The sequence below is a fragment of the Pteropus alecto genome, unplaced genomic scaffold (genome assembly GCF_000325575.1).
Source record: "Pteropus alecto unplaced genomic scaffold, ASM32557v1 scaffold40, whole genome shotgun sequence".
NCBI lineage: Eukaryota > Metazoa > Chordata > Mammalia > Chiroptera > Pteropodidae > Pteropus > Pteropus alecto.
This window is the reverse complement of record NW_006431919.1, coordinates 17,621,137-17,643,233: the sequence shown is the minus strand read 5'-3', so window position 1 is coordinate 17,643,233 and position 22,097 is coordinate 17,621,137. Positions and strand designations below refer to the sequence as shown.

At 53.8% G+C, this 22,097-nt stretch overlaps 1 protein-coding gene across 2 annotated transcripts in view; it reads right to left on the bottom strand.

The window, feature by feature from the left end:
* NEURL1B (neuralized E3 ubiquitin protein ligase 1B) overlaps positions 1-22,091 on the bottom strand; it is a 29,534-nt gene extending 7,443 nt beyond the window's left edge. For both annotated transcript variants that reach the window (XM_015585326.2, XM_015585327.2), the window contains exons 1-2: positions 21,920-22,091; positions 3,499-4,044 (exon numbers count right to left, since the gene is read on the bottom strand). In XM_015585326.2, the coding sequence (XP_015440812.1) occupies positions 3,499-4,044; positions 21,920-21,950 (577 nt within the window). In that variant the 5' untranslated portion in view covers positions 21,951-22,091. The remainder of the gene's footprint in view (positions 1-3,498; positions 4,045-21,919) is intronic.
* Positions 22,092-22,097: the final 6 nt, after the last annotated feature.

Below are 22,097 nucleotides of genomic sequence, written 5' to 3'. Positions count from 1 at the left end.
GCGGGGACAGGAAGGGCGGGTGAGGACGCGGCCCGGCCACCCGAGCCTCCCCCCCAGCACAGGCTTCACCCCGCGCAGGACCTGCCCACGCCTCAAGCAGCCACCACCCCCATCCCAGCCCCTTGCGTGCTTTTCTTGGTTCTTTGTGAAGTTATTTACAAAGTTATTTACAAAGAACCACAGGTGCACAGAAATGGATTAAGCGTGATCCTTAGTTTCCTTGGCACACTCTTCTCTTTGGGATGGGCAGGCAAGGCCCTTCCTCCCTTTTTTCCTCCTCCTCTTTCCATCCCTCCCTTCTTTCGCTCTCCTTCCTTTCTTCTTTCCTCCTCCCCTCCCTCAGAGGTTTTCATACTTTTGAACATTTAAAGGGCATTTGAAAACTTATTGTCTGCCTCCCCAACTCGAACACAAGCTGCAAGAAAAAGAGCGAACCCTTTATTTGTGGCCTTACGTGACAGGTACTATTTTAAGCTTTCATGAGTTACTTCATTTAGTCCTCATACAACCTGTGAGCTGTGGACTGTTATTGCCAGTCATTGAGCCAAGAAGGGTACTGAGGCACAGAGAGGTTAAGGAACATGACCAAGGTCACATGGCAACTAAGTGGCAAAGCCAGGACAAGAATCCAGGCTATCTGGCTCCAGAGTCCCGGCTCTTCACATGCTGACTGTGAAGGAAGGCAGCAGGGAGCACAGTGCCTGGAGGTCCTAAAGCTGAATGTATAAGGTTTCTCTAAGAGGTGGACTCATTCTAGAAACAAGAAACGGAGTTTTTTAAAAGTCTCAGTCGTGAAAATATTTTTCAATAATTTTGAGAGGAAAAAGTATTCTTGATACTACACGCACACTAAGTGAAAAAGCAAAAATACAAGTAGTGTTTATCATTCAGGTGATAGAATGATACTTTGGCAGATGACTAGTGGGGTTGTCTCCCCAGCGAGAAAGTGAGCCCCTAAAGGGCAGGATCTATGCCAGTGTGTTCACCACCCTGTTCTCAGGGTTTAGCAGAATACTTGGCAAATAGCCCTCGTTATTACATAGTTTATTGGATGAATAAATGAATGAATGAGGTCTCTAGCAGAGACTGACTGCCGCTCAAATAACAAATCAGGGAGAGAAACAGTCATTAAAGTATTCTGAAGGTTTTTTTAAGTGATAAAAATAGTCTTGTTCATCATAAGTAACCAAAGCAAGAAAACATGTTTCTCAGACTTTTTAAATCAGATCCCTCTAGCTAAGATTTTAAATGTTACCATTCTATAATTTATATCATGGAATAAAATATTTCTTCCTCTTTGGTTTTCCAGATATAAAATTAAGTCATAACATGCTTTTTCAAAAAGCTTGCCTTAGCCCCTGGTGACAGTGTGGCATGACTCTGCATCCCCACCCCCCTCCAAATGGTAGATTTTGCAAAGGGACCATCCAAGTTGTGGACATAAATGAAGGAAAGAATCAGCTCAAAATAGGGTGCTTCAAGCCTCCAATCCATTTTCTGTGGACCGTGTTATTACTTCCTCTTTTAAGTGTAGATGTATTTTTCTTACACTTACTATGCATAACACATGTAAAAGATAATAAACCATAAAAACGGAAACGAAAATTGCACCGACAGTTATACAGGCTGCAGAAAGCCTGCCAGGCCCTGGCACCCACGGGTACGTAGGTCGCTGTGGACAAAGCGTGCTGCATGCAACATGGGCATCCCCGGGGCACTGGTTGGAAGGGCGTCCTCTCGGGGCCCCATCCCTACTGACCCTGGCATGGCTCACAGACCTGTTTGGTTAGCCAGCCGCCTGGTGTGTTTTTTTTTTTTTTCTATTTTTGAAAAGTAAACCTATACGAATAGTATAATGAATACTGATTACCCAGATTCGACAGTTATCAGTTCATGGCTGATCTTGTTTTATTGACACCACCACCGTCTCTTTCCTCCTATATTATTTTCAAGCAAATCCTAAACATCCCATTTCATCTGAAAAAATTTCAGTATGTCTCTCTAAATATTAAAGACTTCTCGTCATGTTGTGTGAGAATATGCTGTTCTCCCAGTTTGTTTGAATGAAGATACAAATAAAGTCCACTCCTTGTCATTGGTCTCTTTTAAGCTGTAGGTTGCCCCTTCATCTCTCCCTCCCTCTCTCCATTTATTTGTTGAATAAACCACCACTTGGTCTTTTAAATTTTTAAAAAATTAGTAGCCAATACCCATGAATCAGATTTCACTTAAACTAGATTTATAGCCTCTCGGAAAATCAGGAGGTCTGGTGACAAGGCCTGAGTCCTGGCATGGCAACAACCCGCTAAAGCTCGCCTCTCCTTCCCCACGGCTCTGAGCTGGCCCCTTTGCCCATCTCAGCCACTTGCTGGGACCTGTGGGCATGTTTTGCCTTAGAGGACGCTTCCCCATAACCTGAGGTCTTGAAGAAGTGGCATTTTCCATGGTGAAAAATCAGAACAGTGGCTGCCTCTGGAGAAAGGGGCCTGACTCAGAAGGGGTGGGCGGGAGCTTTCTTGCATTCTGGACAGGTGTATAAATAAATCTGTCAAAACTCCCTTTAGATCTGTGCATTCATGGCTGGGAAATGATATGTAGGGCCGCGTCCAGATTCCCTAAGAAACCTGTTCTCCCGTCACACCCCCAGAAGTCAAGGCTGAATTGGCTCAACTGCAACCTGCGAATTCAAGAGCTAAGGTCACAAACAAAGCAAGGCAGTGGTTGCTAGGGAGAGGGGAGAATGGGGAATCTGGGTTTCCCTATGGGGTGACTAAAATATTTGGGAACTAGATAGAACTGAATGCCACTGAACTGCACACTTTAAAATGGTTACTTTTATGTTATGTGAATTTTACCTCAAAAAGTAAAAAGAGAAAGTCTCAAATTTCTAGTCCCATGAGTTCTCACCATCTGCATTTCAGTGTTAGTGGCCATCTCCTCTGTTAGAGCCAGGCCCGCACTTGTCTGCCTGCCTCCCCAGTGGACCTGGAGCCCCCTGACGGTGGGCCTGGATCTGATACTTCTGGTCACTTACTGCTTAATAGTGTAGATACTTGAGTGAGTGGATGTGCGAGTGAGTGAATGAGTGAGCAAACACAAGAATGAACAAGTGAATGAATGAGCGAGTGAGCAAATGGACACGGGAATGAAGGAATGAGGAAAGGACTGGATGAATGAGTGAATGAGCAAGTCACTGAGTGAGGGAGTAAGTGAATGAACGTGGGCCAGACCACGGGGGACGGGACACGACCGGGGTGGGTTCCACTCCGGCTTTGCAATCCAAGCCATTTAACCTCTGCGCGCCTCAGTGTCCCCATCTATTCCTCATCATCGGGGGTGGCGAGTTGTCATGAGAAATAAGTGAGTTAAAATGTGTCAGATGCTTAGCACAACACCAGGCAACGCGAGCGGTCGCGTTCGTGAGCGTTAAATACACATCCACTCGCACACAGACCCACTGGTCCGCCCTGCCGCCTTGCAGCGGGGCCTGCGACCTACCGAGCAGCTGCACCTCGTCGGTGATGCCATAGACGTCGATGAGCGCCCAGAGCGGGCCGCCCACGGCCACGCCGCAGTGGAAGAGCACGGGCTCGCCGTCGTTGACGCTGTAGAAGACGCGGCCGTGGCGGTCTGCCCAGTAGGCCAGCACGGTGTCGCGCAGCGCCAGGTTCTCCGGCAGCGCCTTGGCCCAGTAGCCGGGCCGCGTGACGAGGTCGGGGCAGGCGTACTTGGGGATGTCCTGGGCGCTCATGAGCGACGGGTCGTGTGCGGTGAAGCCAAAGCGCAGCGCACCGCTCCAGCCAGGGCGCACGGCCACCAGGCGCAGCCGCACCTGCTCGTACAGCCGGATGGGCCGCTGCGTGAACGTGACCCCGTTGCAGAAGCTGTTGCGCCGCGTGGCCCGGCGCGAGTGGCCGTCCAGTCGCACGTTCTTGCCCTTGGCCTGTGCGTGGAAGCGTGGTGCTTCGCCCAGGACCGGGCGCCGCTCGGGGCCAGGCCCGCAGCACGGCCGGGTGGCCAGGAGGCGTGCCTGCGGGCTCGTGTCTGCGGAAAGAGACAGGCAGGAGGGTTAGGGACCTCGGCACTCTGCGGCCTCGATTCATCTTTTAAATTCCATCATAATTAGACCGATAATTGATAAACTTGAGAAGATTCCAGTCATCCCAATCAGCCCAAAGCTGCCACAGCAAAGTCACTATAACCCCCACTTCACAGACGAGCAACAGAGGCTGTGTGTGTGTGTGTGTGTGTGTGTGTGCGCGCGCGCGCGCGCGCGCACGCGGTGAAGCACTATTCAGAGCTGTTTCACTCCCAGAGGGACCAATACCACTGAGCTTGTCACAAGAGTCAGGCTGGGGTCAGCTGACTTCTCAGTCCCCATCTGATCTTCCTCCAAGGCACTTTGGGGTGTGTGTGTGTGTGTGTGTGTGTGTGTGTGTGTCTGCGCGCGCGCGCGGTGAAGCACTATTCAGCGCTGTTTCACTCCCAGAGGGACCAATACCACTGAGCTTGTCACAAGAGTCAGGCTGGGGTCAGCTGACTTCTCGGTCCCCATCTGATCTTCCTCCAAGGGCCACTTTGGGGCTGCAGAGTCCATCCAAAGGCAACAGTGGCCTTGGATTCTCCGGGAGGGGCGGGTGTCTCTGGCTACTTTCCTCTGTGCAATTTTTGTTCAAAAGCAACGCAGAAACGGCCACAGAGAGAATGCAGGCTCAGAATCCCCTGGCAATAGAATGACAGGCGAGAGCAAGGGTGCAGCCAGGAAGGCCGCTCTCCGGTCCTGCCCGGCCGTGTGATGTGCCGGAGACATCGTCACTCTTCTAGCCTGTTTCCTTGCCTGGAAAACGGGGACACTGCTTAACCCACACATCTGCTAAAAGATCATGTGGATGAAGTTTCTAGAATACTCCCTGGCACAAAGTATGATCATAATACCGAGGTTCCAAGGAGACCCGGGCTAGAGTTCTGTGACTTCCTCTCCTTAATCACAGAAAACGAACACATTCTTTAGAAGCAAGGGGGCTTTTCTAGAACATATACCTTTCAAGATTCATTTCTAAGGGAATTTCCTCCAGAGGACCTGGAGAATTGGATCTGGCTGCTGGCCATGAACCCCGGATGCCTGGTATTGAGGTGAAGGCTTCATCCGTCCCACCTTCCCTCCACCCTCCCAGGGGCAGTTCCCGGGGGCCCCTGGCAGCCTGGGAGGTGGCAGGGTGGGTAATTACTACGCGATTTTCTACTGCTTGTTCATAACGGCAGTGAGCACAGTTTTCATGGCAAGTACTCATTCATGGCAGGCAACCCCTGGCACACAATGGCCTGCAGTCGTGGGAGAAGGATGGCGACCCCAGGGAATGACCCGCCACTGCAGGGGCCACCCCTCCCACACCCAGCCATGGGGTTCGCCGTGCTCTGGGCACATCAGGAGATCCAATTAATACTGAGGCTAACGGGAGCCAGGACAGAAGAAAGGCAAGAGGGAGAGGCAATGACGAGGCAGGGAAGCCACGCCCATTCCCAGGCCCGAGTGGCTGAGGGAGGAAACCGTACTGGGAAGCTGGGGGAGCCTCTTTCCAACAGAAGCCACTGACCCACGGAAGACGAAATACAAGGAACAAAGCCAAGTTCCCACATAAGAAAAAGGAACTTAAGGGACTTGGGTCGCTCACGCATTTGTGAAGTGTCTAATGAGCTCCTGGCATGTGCCAGGCACCGTGCTAGGCACTGGAAATATGGCAGTCATCAAGATAGCTAGGGTGCCTACTCTGATGGGGCCGACATTGCAGACCACCCTGGTGTGGGTGACTACAGAGCCTGGAGGAGGCTCCAGATTCAACCAGGGGCTGGGGACAGAAGGCGATGCCCAGAGCCAGGTCTCGAGGGAGGAAATGGACCATTCCTGGTTGAGGGAACGCTAGGGGTGGGGGTGTGAGAAGCTGGACTTTGTGGGGAGGGTAAGCACCATGGGAGGCGTGGCAGAGGTGTCTGAGGTTGGGCAGCCATTGTCTTGCAGGGAAGAGGGGCTAGGTTGCCATGGACGTCACAGGGACCAGACAGGAAGGCCGTGAATGGCAGCCCAAGAGGCTCAGACCACAGTGGGGGCGGGAGGGGGGAAGAGGAAGCCATGAAGGGCTTCCAGTAGTGCAGGCCAGCACTGCCTGCCAGGCAGCAAGGAGCAGGGCACACAGAGCCAGGCTGCGGCCATCTCTGAAACCATAAAGTAAGAGCAAGGGCCCACTAGAGAGCTATTTCATCAGGACAAAAATGAAATGAGTGGGGAAAATCCCACCAGGCGTAAGCCATCGGGGGAGGTGGCCCAGAGGCTGCAGAGCCCGCGCGTTCTCCAAGCACGCAAGCCGCAGCCTCGTCAAAGCCACCCGCTTCTGGGCTGCAGCCTCCCCCCATGTCCGAGAGGCTGGACTCTCTTCAAGGTCCCCACAGCTGGCAAACTCTCCAGGAAACATTAAATACGACCACAGATCAAAGCCCTTCTGAGCACCAAAGACCATCAGCCACCCTATCTGATCTTCCCGTCACCGCTGCTGTTTTGCCAACTTTATCGCTCGGTCAGAGAGTTTCTGTACCAAGCGACTTGGGACTCGTAAGCAGATGTTCTTTCAGGGTGGACTCAAGATTTAAATAAAAACTAGGGTGGGGAGAAATACTGCTTTATTACTATAAGAGGAAGTTTCTCGCAAAACCACCTATATGTTAGAATGAAATGCAGCCAAGCGACCAGCAGAGTTTCCATCTTTGTTTAATTTTGATTCTATGATCCAACTTCCCACAGGGAGTGAGGGATAAACACTATTTTTGACCCCTCTGAGGCCAAAGCTCTGATGTGAGTTAAAGAAAACCAGAGTGAAGAAGTTCCTAAGAGGACGTGTTATTTACACAAATCGAAAACGCTTAAAATACAACAACAATAAGCGTCTTCCAAATTGCACACCAACATCTGCTTTTAGCTCGGCTCAGGGAGAAGGAACAGAATCACGTGGACACGGACCCCGGGCCCCACCACAGAACATCCTAGTGCGGGAGATGTCAACCGAAAACCTGAACGTTAGCATTTAAATTACTGCGATAAACACGGCAGCCTCATTATAGAAAGTTTGGAAAGAAGAGACATTATTCCTCCCACTTTCACAGCCTAACATGCATTTTCACGGTCCCTGGCCCGGCCCTGATCCGTGTAGGAACCACGGCTGTGCCCTCACTGTGTGCCATGTCTAGTGCTGCATGTTGCCCATATGTGATTGTAGCTAATCTCAAATTCTCAAAATGTATCTTCACCTACAGGATTGTCTCCATTTTCCAGGAGAAACATCAAATTCTCAAAATGTATCTTCACCTACAGGATTAATTGTCTCCATTTTCCAGGAGAAAAAAGGCTCCAGGCAGCAGAGGCCCTTGAGATGGGAATCCAGCAACGTCTGACCCCAGCCCAGTGCTCTCCTCTCTCCCACGACTAGCATGGAAGTACTAACTCGATAGTACTAAGAACTTTGTCTAACTTCGCTGCAATCAGAGCACACATCCAAAGGCTTCCTGCCTTTTTTCTAACTCGACATTACACAAAAAGCATTTCCCACATGGCTCCCAAGTATTCACTTTGCTTATGTTTTGTGGCTACAGAACATTCCATCAAGGGCCAAAATGTCCCCCACCGTTCCCCTCCTGGATGGAGATCACTTGAGCTGTCCCCCAAATGGCTCAGTCTATGGGCACAGAGCTTCCGGGCTGCTGGAGCCAGGAACAGATTCAAATGAACACACCCCATCACCGGCGAGAAAACCTCCTGGCAGGAAGAGGCTCCACACCATGCCGGGGACCAGACCCCCATGCCCCTTTTCTTCCATGCGGGGCTGAGGACCCGCCGGCCTTGTGGGGGTGCCGTCCCCCACCAGTGAGCCCCCTCATCTTCGGGCCAGGAATTGGGCAGGGCGGAGGTGGGGTGGGGACCGTGGACAGCTCTGCAGGGGTCCATCCCACACACAGCAGGGAGGAGGGGCAGTTCTGGCCCAACCTGGATAACCGGAGGCTGCTCCAGCCCTGCCAACACCAAAGCGGAGGGTCTTCCCAGCCCTTAGCCAAGGAAGCAACACTCGAACTCTAAACATATGGGCAGAGATATTGGGGGGTGGCTGATGAGTGGCTGTGGATGGTTAGGGAGGAGGAGACTCTGTTCTAAGTAAACATTGCCACCACTCGGCCTTGGGCAAGTCCTTCAGGAAGACAGGTGGACACGAGGGCCGCTGCTGGGTGGGTCTGGGGTTCATTGGCATCGGCGCTTCAGAACGACCGTCCCTGAGGGCTCTGGGTTCGAACCTGGGCTTTGCTGCTAATTTCTCAGAGGGCCCTTGGGTTAGTCATGTCGCCTTCCAAATGCGGAGGTTTTTCATTTTGAAATGGTGCATGACCCCAGCCCCCCATGTCAGGCTGCCGGGAGGGGCGCTGAGAGCACAGGGAGATCCTAGCGGAAGTCCTGGCACGTAGTAGATGTTCATTAAATGTTCGTTACATTCCCCGTGGGGAACATCAGGTCAGCCCCTGGTGTTCACCTCCGTCTCTCTAGCGTTTATTTTCTAAATCTCAGTTTGAGAGGTGGTTAGAAACAGCACAGGCTTGGAGTCAGACAGACTCAGGTTTAAATTCCGGTTTTGTCATATCTTAGCTACGTGATCTTGAGGTACATACTTAACTTCTCTGGCCCCCGCAAACAGACCTAGAAAACTGGTAAGATTCATCCATATGCTGCAAGACTGCTGTGAGGCCGAACGAAGCCAAACCAGACACACTAGGTACATGGCACATAGTAGGTGTTCACTAAACACTTGGTTCCTTTATTTTGACCTCCTCATTTAGTTCCTTTGACGAGAAAAGGCTTATCCCTGGACTTGGTTCCTTTATTTTGACCTCCTCATTTAGTTCTTTTGACGAGAAAAGGCTTATCAGAGATGTCTACCTATGAGTCTGAGGCAATACATCCTGAAATGTGTTTTCTATGGAGGGCTGGTGACCTTGGCCAGAAAAAGTCCTTTTAAAAACACTGGGGTCACTTTCCCTTGGTGTCCAAGAACAGAGGCCTATTTTTAAGTCATCTCAGCAGCGTCCCAAATGTGCACTATGCTCCCGCTGAACGAATCCTGCTCATCACTCCAGCCTAGCCTCTCCTTTGCTCTGAAAAGAGCCTGTGGAAATGGCGTTTACCTCCAGGAGGACGGCAGCAAACATAAGCTCTGGCTCCTCCGGCCGCCGAGCTGATGGCTTCCAGCATGGTGGCGTTCAGCAGATGGCATTTTGGCTGAAATTTTCAGCAGATTCCGCTCCACAGGGAAAAAGAGTCGCCAGTGGGAGCACGGTCCATTCTGCGTCCATACCTTCTCTCCTCCGGCCTTTGCCCAAGCCCCTTGCTATGTGCTGGCGTGGGCCTTTGTGTATTGGGGTTACTTTTTAGGACACTGGGGGTAGGTTTTATCCCCTTCATTTTCCAGATGAAGAAACCAAGGCTCTGAGAGGCAGCAATGCTGGGCAGTGGCAGGAGAGAGCCAGGCTCAGACCCTTGTTCCACACCTACCCCATCTCCGAGGCAGCCCTGTAACCACCGAGGGCCCGAGTCATGGGCCTTGAAAGCTGTACAGGCCTCTTTTTCCCCGAAACATACCCATGTGCCACATACGTCACTTGACATACGACATTAGGGGCTTCCTGGACCCACATAACTTCCAGCCTCAGACTGGGGACCTCAAGCGAGAGGTTGCTGATTCAAGCGACACGTGCTCAAGTCCACAACTCAAGCCAGCGCCGTGGGCGGCAGGAAGCTACACGGTGCGCGTGTGAGTGGCAGCGTCTGCTTCGGGGAGAAGAGGCGAGGCTGGTATGCGGCGAGGCTCCCCGCCACCCGGAGCAGGACAACGGCATCTCTCCTTTGGCAACAGAGAGAACCTCTTTCATTGGTGTGTTTAAAAGTGGGTTAAAAAAAAATAACGAACACTTCCTCACCTCTGCCAAATGGGGCAGTGACATGCACCCACGAGACAGACGCCAGCTTAATGGGACTTTGTTCTCCGTTGCAGAGGCCTGCTCAGCCAGCACCCCGGATGGAAAGGGGCCAGCCCGCGCTGGAAACCACCATCCCACTCTCCACCCCACTTTTCCTTGCAAACAAAACCGGTCACCCCTGTGCAGCCAGTGACTCTCCTGTCAGCAGCTACAAGGAGGCCTGGGCAGGAGGCCAGAGGTCACGCGACACTGCTTATTGGGAGAAAAGCCGGCTCCTTCCAGGCCTGAGTGGCAGTCCTCTTTGCTCAAGTGGACTGGATGCGCCGAGTTCCCAGGGGGTGAGGTCATCCCAACGCCCCCTCGAAGTGTGCTCAGTGGCACTGGGATTCCCAAGCCTGCGTCAGCCCTCTGCTGGGCCCCCTGACTGAGGTCTCGTCTTGATAAACGGACCCAGGAAACTCCAAGCTCAGAGGCGCCAGCTCCCAGGGTCAGGGTGGGGGAAAGTGCCCTCATTCTTTCTCAAGAACATCATTTCCTCCTCCGTCTGACATCTATGGAGACTCTGCTCCATGCTAGGGCCTGCGCTGGCTGCTGGGTCGCAGGTCCTGATGAGTCACACACAGTCCCTGGGCCCCCGCCCCCAGAGCTGAGAGACCGGCCGGGGGAAACAGACACCATGACTGCACAGTGTGGTCCACATGAAGCCCTGGGGCCGAGGGGACGCTTCTCAGAGAAGCCATTCTGCAGGCGGAGGAAGAAGTGGCAGGGAGGATGACAAAAGATGGAGAAGCATGTTTCAGGCAGAGGGAACAGCCCAGGCAAAGGCCTAGAGTGAGAATGAGCTGAGTGCACTTGGGGAATGCAAGGGATACTGGGCAGAAGGGAGAGGGGAAGGTGGAGAGGGAGCAGGGGCTACGTCACAATGGGTCTTAAGGCGACACAGAGGTTCAGGGTCTCATGAAGGCTCTGGGGGCCACCGGAGTGTTTGGAGCGTGGAAGGAACAGCGGAGCATCCACTTCTCTGAAGAATGAGATTCAAGCCCTGGGCTTTCCCGTGGAAACTGTCCCTGCCTCTCTCCCCTGCCAATCAACATGACCCAGGACAGTGGGCGTGAGGAAAGTGGTCCAGGTTTTGAACGTTGCTTCCAACGGCTGGCACAGTCCAGGCCCTCGGCACCTGCTTTTCCTCCAGCTGGCAGAGTCTGCTAGCTTTCTCCTTTTTTTTTTTTTTTGCCTGGAGGACAGACAGTCCTCCAACTCGGGCAGTGCCCAGAAGCCTGGCTGTCTGCTAACTCCAGCCCCGGGCGGGCACCTGCAAGGCCCCGTCCCGCCTTTTTAGAATGAGCGATTCACTGGCCCTGCTTCTCAGGATCGAAGCAGAGCGGGAGCAGGAAAAAGTGCCCCTGAACCTCCATTCTCAGCTCTAAAGATGAGGAAATGCTTACAAGCCTCAACGCTGGGCAGAGTTTGCTGACCCTGAGGGGTGGGGACCTCCTCTGTGGCACCAGTACGTGCCAGGTGCTTACCACGCAGCCCATTCACTGGTCGCCAGTCCTGACAGGTGGCTTCTAGATGAGGAAACCGAGGTCCAGAGAGGCAAGCGTCCAGACTGCGAGGCAGGGCCTGTTTTCGGATCTGGTCCTGTCTAACCCCAAAGCCTCATCCTTCCTGTTTTATGCCTCACCCCTCTCTGAGGTCTCTCACGTAACCCCTCACCCTCAGGGAAAAAGCCAGACCATGTACAAGTCGCTTAAGTCACCTTCTGGCTAAGAGGGTGGGCCATGCCCTGGCTTGGTCTCAGGGAGGGGCAGGGCTGGAGGTGGAGGTCATCACTTAGCTCGTTTTGAGCCGCTCAGAGGCCTTGGTTTGGCGGAACTTGGGATGAACAATAAGCAAAGCATCTAAAAAAGGAAAGCGGGTGACTAATTACAGTGGGGAGGATGGAGCCCCAGTGCCTAAACTCTCTACGGTCTGAAAAAAATGGGGATGGGGCATGATCAGAGGGGCAGACCACCCCGGGGACAATGCGGAGACTGAAACCTGCCCTTCGCCCACCACACCTCCTGTGATCCTCCCACAGACCTACCGCAGGTGAGGAAGAGAAGCTCAGAGAGGTTGGGAGAGCTGCCCAAGGTCACACAGCTAAGAAGCAGTGGAGTTGGCATTTGAACCCATCCAGCCTGGCTCCCAAGGCTGAGAAGAAGAGGCTATGGCTGCCTAGGGCAAAGCGTGGTAGTCACCCCTGCAGGGAAGAACAAAAACACTGCCTGGCACACAGTAGGTCCTCAACTAATGTCGATTCCTTCCCTGCCGTGTCTGGCTCTGAGGCCCATTGAGAAGTGACTCCGAAGGGCGCCTCTTCCACGCCGCTTCCTTCTCTGAAGATCCAGCTTTCTCTTTTCTCTCCCCCTCCTCCATCCTGTTGGTCTTTTTCCAAATGCCTGAGGGCTCAAGGGAGCAGGTGGGTGTGGACTGAGGAGGCCTGCAGGAAGCCTGCATGGATTTCAATCTGGAAATGCGAACTCTAGGGCCTTGATAAGAATCTCCATCCATGTATCCTAAGCTCTGATGATCTGAGATAGTGGTGGCTCCCTGGGGCCTTTCTACAGCCCTATGGACCCATTGCACAGATGAAGACATTCGGCCCGGAGAGGGAGGGGCTGGCTCAAGGTCAACAGCTGGGTCAGGACTCAAGTCAGATCTGAATCCAATGCCTATGTGTGCCCTTGGCCATCACAGGCACAGCTCAGAGCTACTGCGGGTTAGTTCCAGACCATCGCAAGAGAACCACGGCAATAAAGTCGGTGGAGGGTCTTAGCTTCCGCCTCTGGGGAGAGTGATAACGCGAAGCGCAGTGCAATGAGGTGTGCCCGAATGCGGAACCGCTTCCCTAGCCAACCGGCGGGTACGCTGGCAATCCATCCCAGGGCTTCGAGAGGCACGACACGGCAGGACTTCCAGGTCTGACTGCTCCTCTCTCTACCCGTCAGTTCCAGGAGCACAGATGCCTTCCTTCGGTGGCCAGGTATGGAGTCCTTGCTTTGGGCTGGGCTCAAACTTCTTGTGGAGTCTCCTATTTATTCCTCATGACAGCCCCATGAGGGAGGTATCATCATTATCCTCATCCAAAAAGATGGGGAGATGAAAACTCAGAGAAGGGAAGTGACTTGCCTGGGGTCACACAGCTTAGCTATAGTAGAACTGAGACTTGAACTTGAGACTGCCTCCAAAACCAGTGCTCTTTCTAACCGCCTCTCTTGGGATTCCAGTCACAGACCACATGCGTAATCTCTGTGTGACCCTGCACAAGGCTCTGGTCCTCAGTGTTCCCATCCACCAAATGGGAGGTGGGACGTGGTGATCCTAAGCACTTTCTGCTCCTGAGCCTGGAGCCCCGGGTGACCTATGTGCAGAGATGAAGGTCTGTGCCATCCCTGGAGACACAGAAAATGCGTTCTCCTGTCTCCTGCCCTTGAACTGCCCCAAACCTAAATGAGAAGGGGAGCTCTCCTCTGGAGTGGAAAGTTACCCAGCACACTGGGCTTTAGAGACACGGGGCATGGCTGTGCCCACCCACCTCATAAACCCATCATCCTTGGGGGAAAAGGAAAGAAAACATGTGTTTGAGGGATATGATTGTGATATAAGCAATGTGCAATGTTGGAGACGTAAATAAAATACACTTGTTAATAGCTGTGGGCGTTCTGACAGTTCTGAGTGTCAGTACTGCCCCAGATACCCCCACCCCACCCATTCCCCCCAAAATGGCTTTACCCTACTGCCTAGAGGTAAGGCTGAGCCACCCAAGTCCCACTTATAAGACGGATGAAGAGAGAGAAGAGTTGAGGGTGAGCTGGGACTGACATCCAAGGGTGGCTGACCCAAACCCCATTCAGAAATATCTGTTGCTCAATCTCCGCGAATGCTGGGGCTGGGAAGGTTGGGGGCAGAAAACGGACCCAGGCAGAGGCAGCTGGCTTCATCTTTCTGTGCCTCAGTTTCTTGATCTATAAAATAGGGCTAAAATCTTGTAACATGCATAACTGACAGGAGGATTATGTAAACGAAAGATTGTGAAGGGTCCTGCAGGCATTCAGCAGATGGGCACTGGACAGCATTCCCCATAAGACCCCAGGGTCAAAGGCATCTTAATGGACAATTCGTCCCAGATCTACCGGATGCTCCAGGTGCCTCTGCAATGTCTATGCCAAACCTCAGCTGGGATAAACAGCAGTGCTGCCCCAGCAAAACGCGCCTCCTCCCCCTGCCCTCTTTCCACTTCAGACAGTTTCCACAGTTAGAAAGTTATTCCTTCGACTGAGCTGAAATCTGCTTCTGTGTGATGTCCACACACTGGTCACATCTGCGCTTGGTCCACAGTGCCCGTCCCCATCATGTCTGCTCCCTGGCCTCAGGAATCTGCAGGTAGCTCTCAGCCTCCAGGGGTCCCCAGACCATGCTGCTGGGGATTCGATGCTCCCCTGGACTTGACATGGCCCTTGCTTTGCTGTCTAGAAAGACCTCAGGACATCGACTGTCCCCCGATCTGCTTTGAAAGGGGACTGGAGATCTACATATCAGACCTTAGGGAATATCTGCTGAGGACCCCACAGTGAACCCACAGGCCACCTGGAAACTGCCCCCATCCTGCCATGCCCAGAGGTAGGATGTGACACAAATAATTAAAAAGTAGGCGAGCAAGTAAAATCAAATTTGCCAGGATTTCTAAATGCTTACAGATTCCTGCTCAATACTATGAAGGCTTCCAGGGCAAATATGAAATGCCCCCCCACTTGACCCCACACCCCAGCCTCGCAGCCATCCATCACACACCAACACTCCAGCTGGACTCCCCAAGCTGTGTGCCCTGGGGAAGTTACTTCCCCTCTCTGTGCCTCTCTTTCTGTTCTCTCAACAGTTATGCAAGACTAATAATAGGAGCTACCTCATGGGGTTCGTCCTGAGGGTTAAATGCAGGTACCTGCTTAGAGCAGTGTCTGGCACAGACGGGCTGCGTGATGCAAGCTCGTGGTTATTATTATTCTTTTGTGCCTGTCTCCCTCAGAAGCGCAGGGCTCAGCAGGAGCAGGGGCTCGTTTGCCCAGTGAATGCATAGTCATAACATTCACTATCTGTCAGACGCGGAGCGTGCCTGAGAGGTAACATCATTATCCCCTTTCTGCAGAAGAAAGAATCAAAGCTTAGAGAAGTCAAGCTGCTTATACCGCGACTAAGGGGCGGGGCCGACACTCAGAACCAAGGGTGCAGGAGCCCAGCCTGGGCTGTTACCAACTCAGCAGGGGGACAGCGTGCGCCTCCCCTGGGTGCAGGACGACTCAGGGCTCCCCCCAAGCCTGGTGCTCTTGCTGACTGATCAGTGGGGACTGCCTGGGGCTCTGCGTGGGAGGGGCCTGTAAGCTCAGGGAAGAGGGTGGGGTGCTATGTGACACCTGGCAATGGCGAATGTGGGTGGCCCACTGCAGGCCAGTTTTTCCTAGGCAGACACATCAGAAGCCTGAGCCCTAGTTGGGCAGGAGGAAGGGGTTTGCTCCTTTTCCAGGGCACGATGTTGAGAGGCCACCTCCGCCTTTTGAGTTACAGCGTCTACAGTCCTGGGGTGCGGTGGGGCGGGGGGACGGACCTTTTCCCCAGGCACCTGCGTTCTGACTGCTGTGGACAGAAGTCATTCACCTACCCAGGACAGAAAAGGAGAGAAGTTGCATCTGTGGGAAGGACTGTTTGGGGGTGGGCAGGACTCAGGAGGAGGACAAGGGGCAACGTCCCTGGTGATAGACAGAAGGGGCTTCGGAGTCAGACAAGCCTGGGGTCAAATTCTGCTCTGCCACTTCCCGGCCACCTGACCCAAGGCAGGTCTTGTTACCCTTCTGAGCTCAGTCTCCTCATCTGCGAAGTGGGAGACCACTTCTGGAAGGCCGGTCCTGACGGCTTTGAGAGGATGCAATAGGAGAAGGGTTTGGCGTGGGGCAGGCATGCCACAGCTCTGACCACTCTGCTCCACCGCCCTATGGGTGGCACTCGGGCCTCCTCCCCTTTCCCTCTCTGCTTTAATCTCTAATCATACACCTGCCTTCTGGGCTTCTATTTTAAGCTAGCATAGAGCATCACTAAGTACAGAAAGCCCTTTGGTCCAAAAGAAGGCAGCGCTGACTTTTCTTGACCGCGGAGATGAAACAGCCTGTTCTGAGGGGTCCTTGCTGCCCAGCCCGGCGCAAATGCTACGTCCCTGCTGGCAAACGAGGCACATCCTCCCGGTGGGGAGTGTGGCAGCTGGGAAATCTAAGACTCCGGACTGCCCTGGCCTGCAAGAATCCTCCCCCACACCCTGACCTGGCCTCTGACCCTACGTGCCACCCCCACTTGCAGTGGGACCCCCAGAAGACCACAGCTCCCCACATATGGTCTGCTCTCTCTTCCGTTAGGCCTTTGCACATTTAGCCCCTCTGCCATGAACAGCCTCCCTCCATCCCTTCTCTTGGATAGCTTCTCTGCTTTCTGGGCTCAGCTGGACAGCACCTCCTCCAGGAAGTCTTCCTGCATTCTCCTCTAAGCTCTCACAGTCCCCCTGGTTTTCCCCTCCCTCAGTTACTGCTGTAACTGCCTGTCCCTGTCAGTCTCTCCTACTAGACCTTGAGTCCCCAAACCCAGGAGGTGACCCAGGGCTCAGCACAGAGTCCAGTCTGGAGGTCTGGTGGACAAATGAAAACTGGAAAATGTGATCTGCCAAGAAGATTTTTCTCATTAGAAATCAGGTGTCCAGGAGAAAGTTCGAGAAACCCTTGGGGACTGCTGTCGGCACACATGAAAGGGACATCTGCCAGTCCTTAGGGCTACCTGGGCTTTCAAGGCAGGAGGCGAAGGGTGCCTGTCGGCCAGCCCCTTCCAGGAACGACAGGGGTGGCCCAAGCCTGTCCACTTCATGGTAGCAACGATACCGTGACAGTGAACGCTCTGGGCATTGTGCTAAACACTGCCTGCTGTTTCCAGTTAACTCTTACCCCCACAAGGGAGCTGCCCCATCCTCCCATTTCATAATGAGGAAACTGAGGCACGGGGAGCGAGGCACTTGGCCCAGAGTCACTCCGCTGAGAAATGACTGCGCTGAGATTCGAAGCCAGGCAGCCTAACTCCAAGATCTGTGTTCTAGACCAGGACACCAGACCTCCCGCTGCAGTTGATCGGTGAGTGGTCCCATCGATCCCTGTAGGAGAGAAATACGTTTCCCATTGCACACACGTGCGCATGCACGCACACCTGAAACAAAAGTTTACGGAGCAAAAATACCCTTACTACATGAGTGCACGCGATATATTTTTGGAAATTTTATTCTGTGTCATCGTAGACCACTTGGTCTGGTGTCACCTCCTCCAGGCAGCCTCGCCCTACTCCCATGGCCCCAGAGCTCTTTCCTTTCCTGCCAAGGGAAGAGAGAGTGAGGGGGGCAGAGGTGGGATCAGGAAGAGGGTGAAAACAGAGGAAGGCCCTAGTTCTTCTGGCTCCAGAGTCTCCACGGGCACCTTCTCCCCTTTTCCCACACGATGGACAGACCTGTTCCCTCTTCCCCACCTCCACTGAGGAATAAGACCCCGGCGCCAGCATCCTCATGGGCTGTCACCAAAGAGCTTTGACTCATCGGGCCCCGACAATGTATTGACAGCCTTGTAGGTTTCAGGGCTCCCAGAGGAACCATTGTCACTTTGAGAGGCTCTGCTCAGGCCTCTTGTTCAACCGGGTGGGAGGGGGCAGATGGGACAGGATAAGGCGGGCGAGCCCAGCTTAACCTCACATCGTTCCTGAGTAAAGGAGGAAGATTGGTGCAGAGAGAGGGAAACGTCACTGCTGGGGTCATCCGCACAGCCACTGTGATGGCTACAAGGAGAGGGACAAAGCCCCTGTCCTCCCCAGGGCTGAGAACGTCCAGATCCAGGGAAAAGAGTGGCTGCCAGGCCCTCGGCATATCACCACCCACTGCCAGGGAGCAGCAGACGTGACCCATGCGGTCCTCAGCCGGGGCCCTGTGGAAACCGAGTCCGAGTGGCCTGGGTAGCAGCAGGCATTTCCTGTTCTGGACACAGCATCTGCAGACTGTGCATCCAGGTGGGATGACTGGTCCCCGCCTGACCTCGGGGACATCGCCTTTGTCTTTCACCTCTCTGAGCCTCCATTTGCCTCCTTGTAAAACGGGGATAAATGGAGCCCCTAGAAAGGGTTGTTACGAGAAATTTAATAGACCATCAGAGCTTGGCACAGAGCAGAGTCGCTCCAAAGCTCCAGGATCCGGGTGAGTGAACTAACGCTAAAATGGACCAACTTAATGACTAACCCAATGGGCAGTTCGAATTCTGCCTCTCCTCCAACCTAGACTACGGTGGGACACAGAGATGCACAGGACAGAAGGGGCTGAAACATGCCGGCGGGGGAAGCAGAGCAGAGGTCCTCTCCCTCTATCCTCTCCTCTTCTCCCCTGTCCCCAGGAAGTCTGCCTTCCCCTAGCCCCACATATTTACACTTTCTTTCCCCCTTATAAAACCCAGAATAAGGCCAATGGAGTCCAGACAAAAGGCCCCTGTGGGATTAGGAATAAGACAGACCTGGGTCTTCTAAGCCCAGCTTTGCCACTGCCTAACTGGGTGAGTTGGGGCAGGTGTCTTTTAACCTCTCTGGTCCTCAGTCCCCTCAGATGGAGAAGGGCACCTTACTTTGCAGTATGAAATTGCAGCTGGAAAGAGAATGGGTGATGTACACAGCAGGAGCTTAGCAAATGCAAGTCCCAGAGTTCCCGTGCTGAGCCCTGCACACTTCTGTTTACAGGGCACCCATCTGAATCGCCGACGCCCTCTGCCAGGGCTACCCAGGGATGTCCCCGCAATCGGTCATAAAGGACATTCCCTTTCTTTGGTGTTTCCTTATTGTACACGATAGCTTGCCGGGTCGACCGTGGGGCACCCAATAAATGCTATCTGGAGGGCACTATATGTTGGAAGAGGAATGCAGGACTTTGGAGCTCAATAAACATGGAGTTCAACCCTGGTTCTGTCAACTGGATGAGGCATGTGAGCTGTGTTTTCCTTACCCGCAAGATGACGATGACAACGCCTACCTTTGCAGGGCTGGTGCAAGAATTAAATGCATTCATCCATTCGACTAATATTTACTGAACATCTACTGTGTACTAGCCACTGCTCCAGGCGCTGACTATACAGCAGTGAATAAGACAAAAATCTGTCTGTCTTATTAGGCGATAAACAGCTAACTACACACACCGCACGGCACACGGTGATCCAGGCTGAGGAGAAACACAAAGCAGGGGGGAGGGAGAGGGGTGTGCTGGGGGCGGGGGCGGGGGCAACGGCAGGATCCACAGTGGAGCAGAGACATGAAGGGAGAGGGGAGAGCCCTGCAGAGGTCTGGGGGAAGAAGGTTCCAGGCAGAGGGATCAGAAAGTGCAGGAGCCTTAAGGAGAAGCATGCTTGGCATATCAATGAAGCCACATATGCAGGAAGCCTGGCATGGAATCCAGGTGCTCAGCAAATGCCAGCTCTCTATTTCAAGTCCCATAGAAGAAACCCCACGCATGTGTCCTTTTCCTGAGAATGAAAGCACAAGGATTTCTACAGGGCAAGACTGAGCCGCGCGTTTGTTCAGCCTAAGATGCAGGCAACATGTGAGCTCCGCTGCTGGGCTTTGAGCCCCGGCCAGGCACCAGCCTCGGGGCTGCAAGACCAGCAATATAAGATGATCCAGGCATGGCCTCTGCCTTCAGGCAGCCCCAAAGTGAGCTGTGGAGACAGGTAACCACAGTGCAGTGTGGTCAGATGAACAAGCAGAGACTAAAGAAGGGATCGAGGTAGCAGAGCAAAAGATGGGACTTGAGTGTGGGTGGTCCAGAAAGGCTTCCCGGAGGAGGTGACAACTAAGCTGCATTTTGAAAGACGGACGAGACAAGAAAGGCTATTCCAGGTGTGGGGAGTATCACGGACCGAGCGCAGAGGTGTAATAAAGGGCACAGAGTGTGTGAGAAACTAATCACAGGCAGGTCAGAACACAATAAACGGCCCTTCACATTCTTGGCAGCTGCCACCTGATGTGGCTCAGGAATTCCAGTTCTGTCCCCTTCCTCAAACACAGTGCAAGCTTCGGCCCCAGTGGAGTTTGAATTGTCTACACTTAGCTACTGCAGCGAGTAACCGACCTAACTACCCGGGCCCCCAGCCCAGGGTGGCCCAGTCCGCACAGCGAGGGCTGAGTTGGATGGAGACCACATAAATCTCCAGCTATATTTAGCTCGCCTGGCCTTGTCTGTGCCTTCACCCACCCCAAACCTGACCCACAAGTGGCAGAATGGCTTTTTAATGTTTTTTATGAGAACAGCACAAGCATTTCTTAATTAAGAAATCTTACAACGGGGCCTATGCCTCCACCTGATGTCCTTTTGGCTGCGGTATTTGCCAACATCCCGGACACCTCCTGATTGGGTCAGTATGTTCTTCACCCTGCAACAGCCCTGTCAGTAGGAGGCGGAGGCCACCCTCTAGTAAACAGACCTGGGTTCGAATCCTAACTCTGCCACTAACTGTGGTGACTCCTCTCTGAGAACTTGGAGGTTTGAGTGCAGTGGCCAGAAACCTGCCCCCAGGCTTATAAAGTAGAAGGAGTTGGCTCTTCCATAAGCCAACCTTGGGAATCCAGGGTGCAGCTCCATCCATTTCAATCCCCTCCAGGGAAGAAACAATTATTGCTTCATATAACCCCAGCAGGGAGGGCTACATGGGAGTGTTAGAGCAGAGATGGAGTTATATGTCCCTCTCCTCCTAAAAACCTCATGCTAAATTTACCGACCGCTGACTGCTTCCCCACTGAGCTGAGCTTTTGTACTTTAAACATACACACACCTCTCTCACCTCTGCATAAAGGATGCTGCAAATAAATGCCCGGCCTTAAACGAAAATACTTATTCTAAAGGCTTGGGGGATGGGAGGAGGGCCGGCAGACAGACACAGTCTCAATCTAGATTCTCCCCCTACTAGTGGTGTGACCTTGGGTGAGTCATGTCCACTCCCCTGAGCCTCAATTTCTTCATTTGTATAGCTGAGATACACATTTTTACCACGCGAAGCTTCTTTGCATACTCTTTGCATATCGCACGGGGTAAGCAAAGCGCTGGGCACAGAGCCTCCGCCCCGATGATCGGTTCCCACAATTACCAGGTATTTTGTAGTAAGGCCTCCTCTGCCCCGCGACTCCCACCCCACGCCCTCCACCCCGATCCCCTTACTTTGCCTCCGGCAGTTCTGCGGTGGTTTTAACTAGGGGGCGATGCGCTCTGCAGCGGCGACTCCGAGGGGCTGGAGTCCCTAGTTGAGCGGACACCAGAGGGGGGCGCAGCCGGGGTGCGCGTGGGAACATGGCCAAACCAAAGCAGCTTATGCCGCGGGGGTGCTGGGTGGCTGGAAACTGGGGTGCCCCTGAGAGTACCCCCCCTCAGCAACTGCAGTCTCCACCCAACGGGCGGCTCTGGCCGTCCGAAGCTCTGGGGAGCCCGGCTCCAGTGATCCCCCGGGGCGCCCCAAGCTTCCTCATCAGCGCCCTCCGGCTGGAACAAAGGCGAGGGGGCGCATGGCATCGCCCCCAGAGGCCCTTTCTCGCATCTGGCCAAAGCCGAGAGAACAAGGACGGGGGTCCCCAAGGTAACCAGGACGCGGTACCCGCCTTCCTGGAGCGCAAAGCCCAGCCGCGCGGCGCACGCGGATCTGGGGTCCGGGAGGCACTGGAGACTCCAGCCCGCTGGACGCTGGGGGCTCCAAGGCGAGGGTGGCTCTCCGGAAGTCACCCAGCGGGTCCCCCAGGGAGAGGAGCACCCCAGCGCCCGCCTCCGGGGCAGGGCTCCCGGGCGTACCTGGCAGGGTCCTGTGCACGGTGTTGCCCATCGTTGCTTCAGGGCGCGGCGCTGGCGGCGGCGCGCTCGGGGCTCACCGGGGCTAATTACGCGGTGGGCCGGGGACCCGGGCCGGGGTCGGGCCGCGGGGCATCGCTGCTGCACAGTCGAGCGGGCGGGCGGCAGCTGGGGCGGGAGC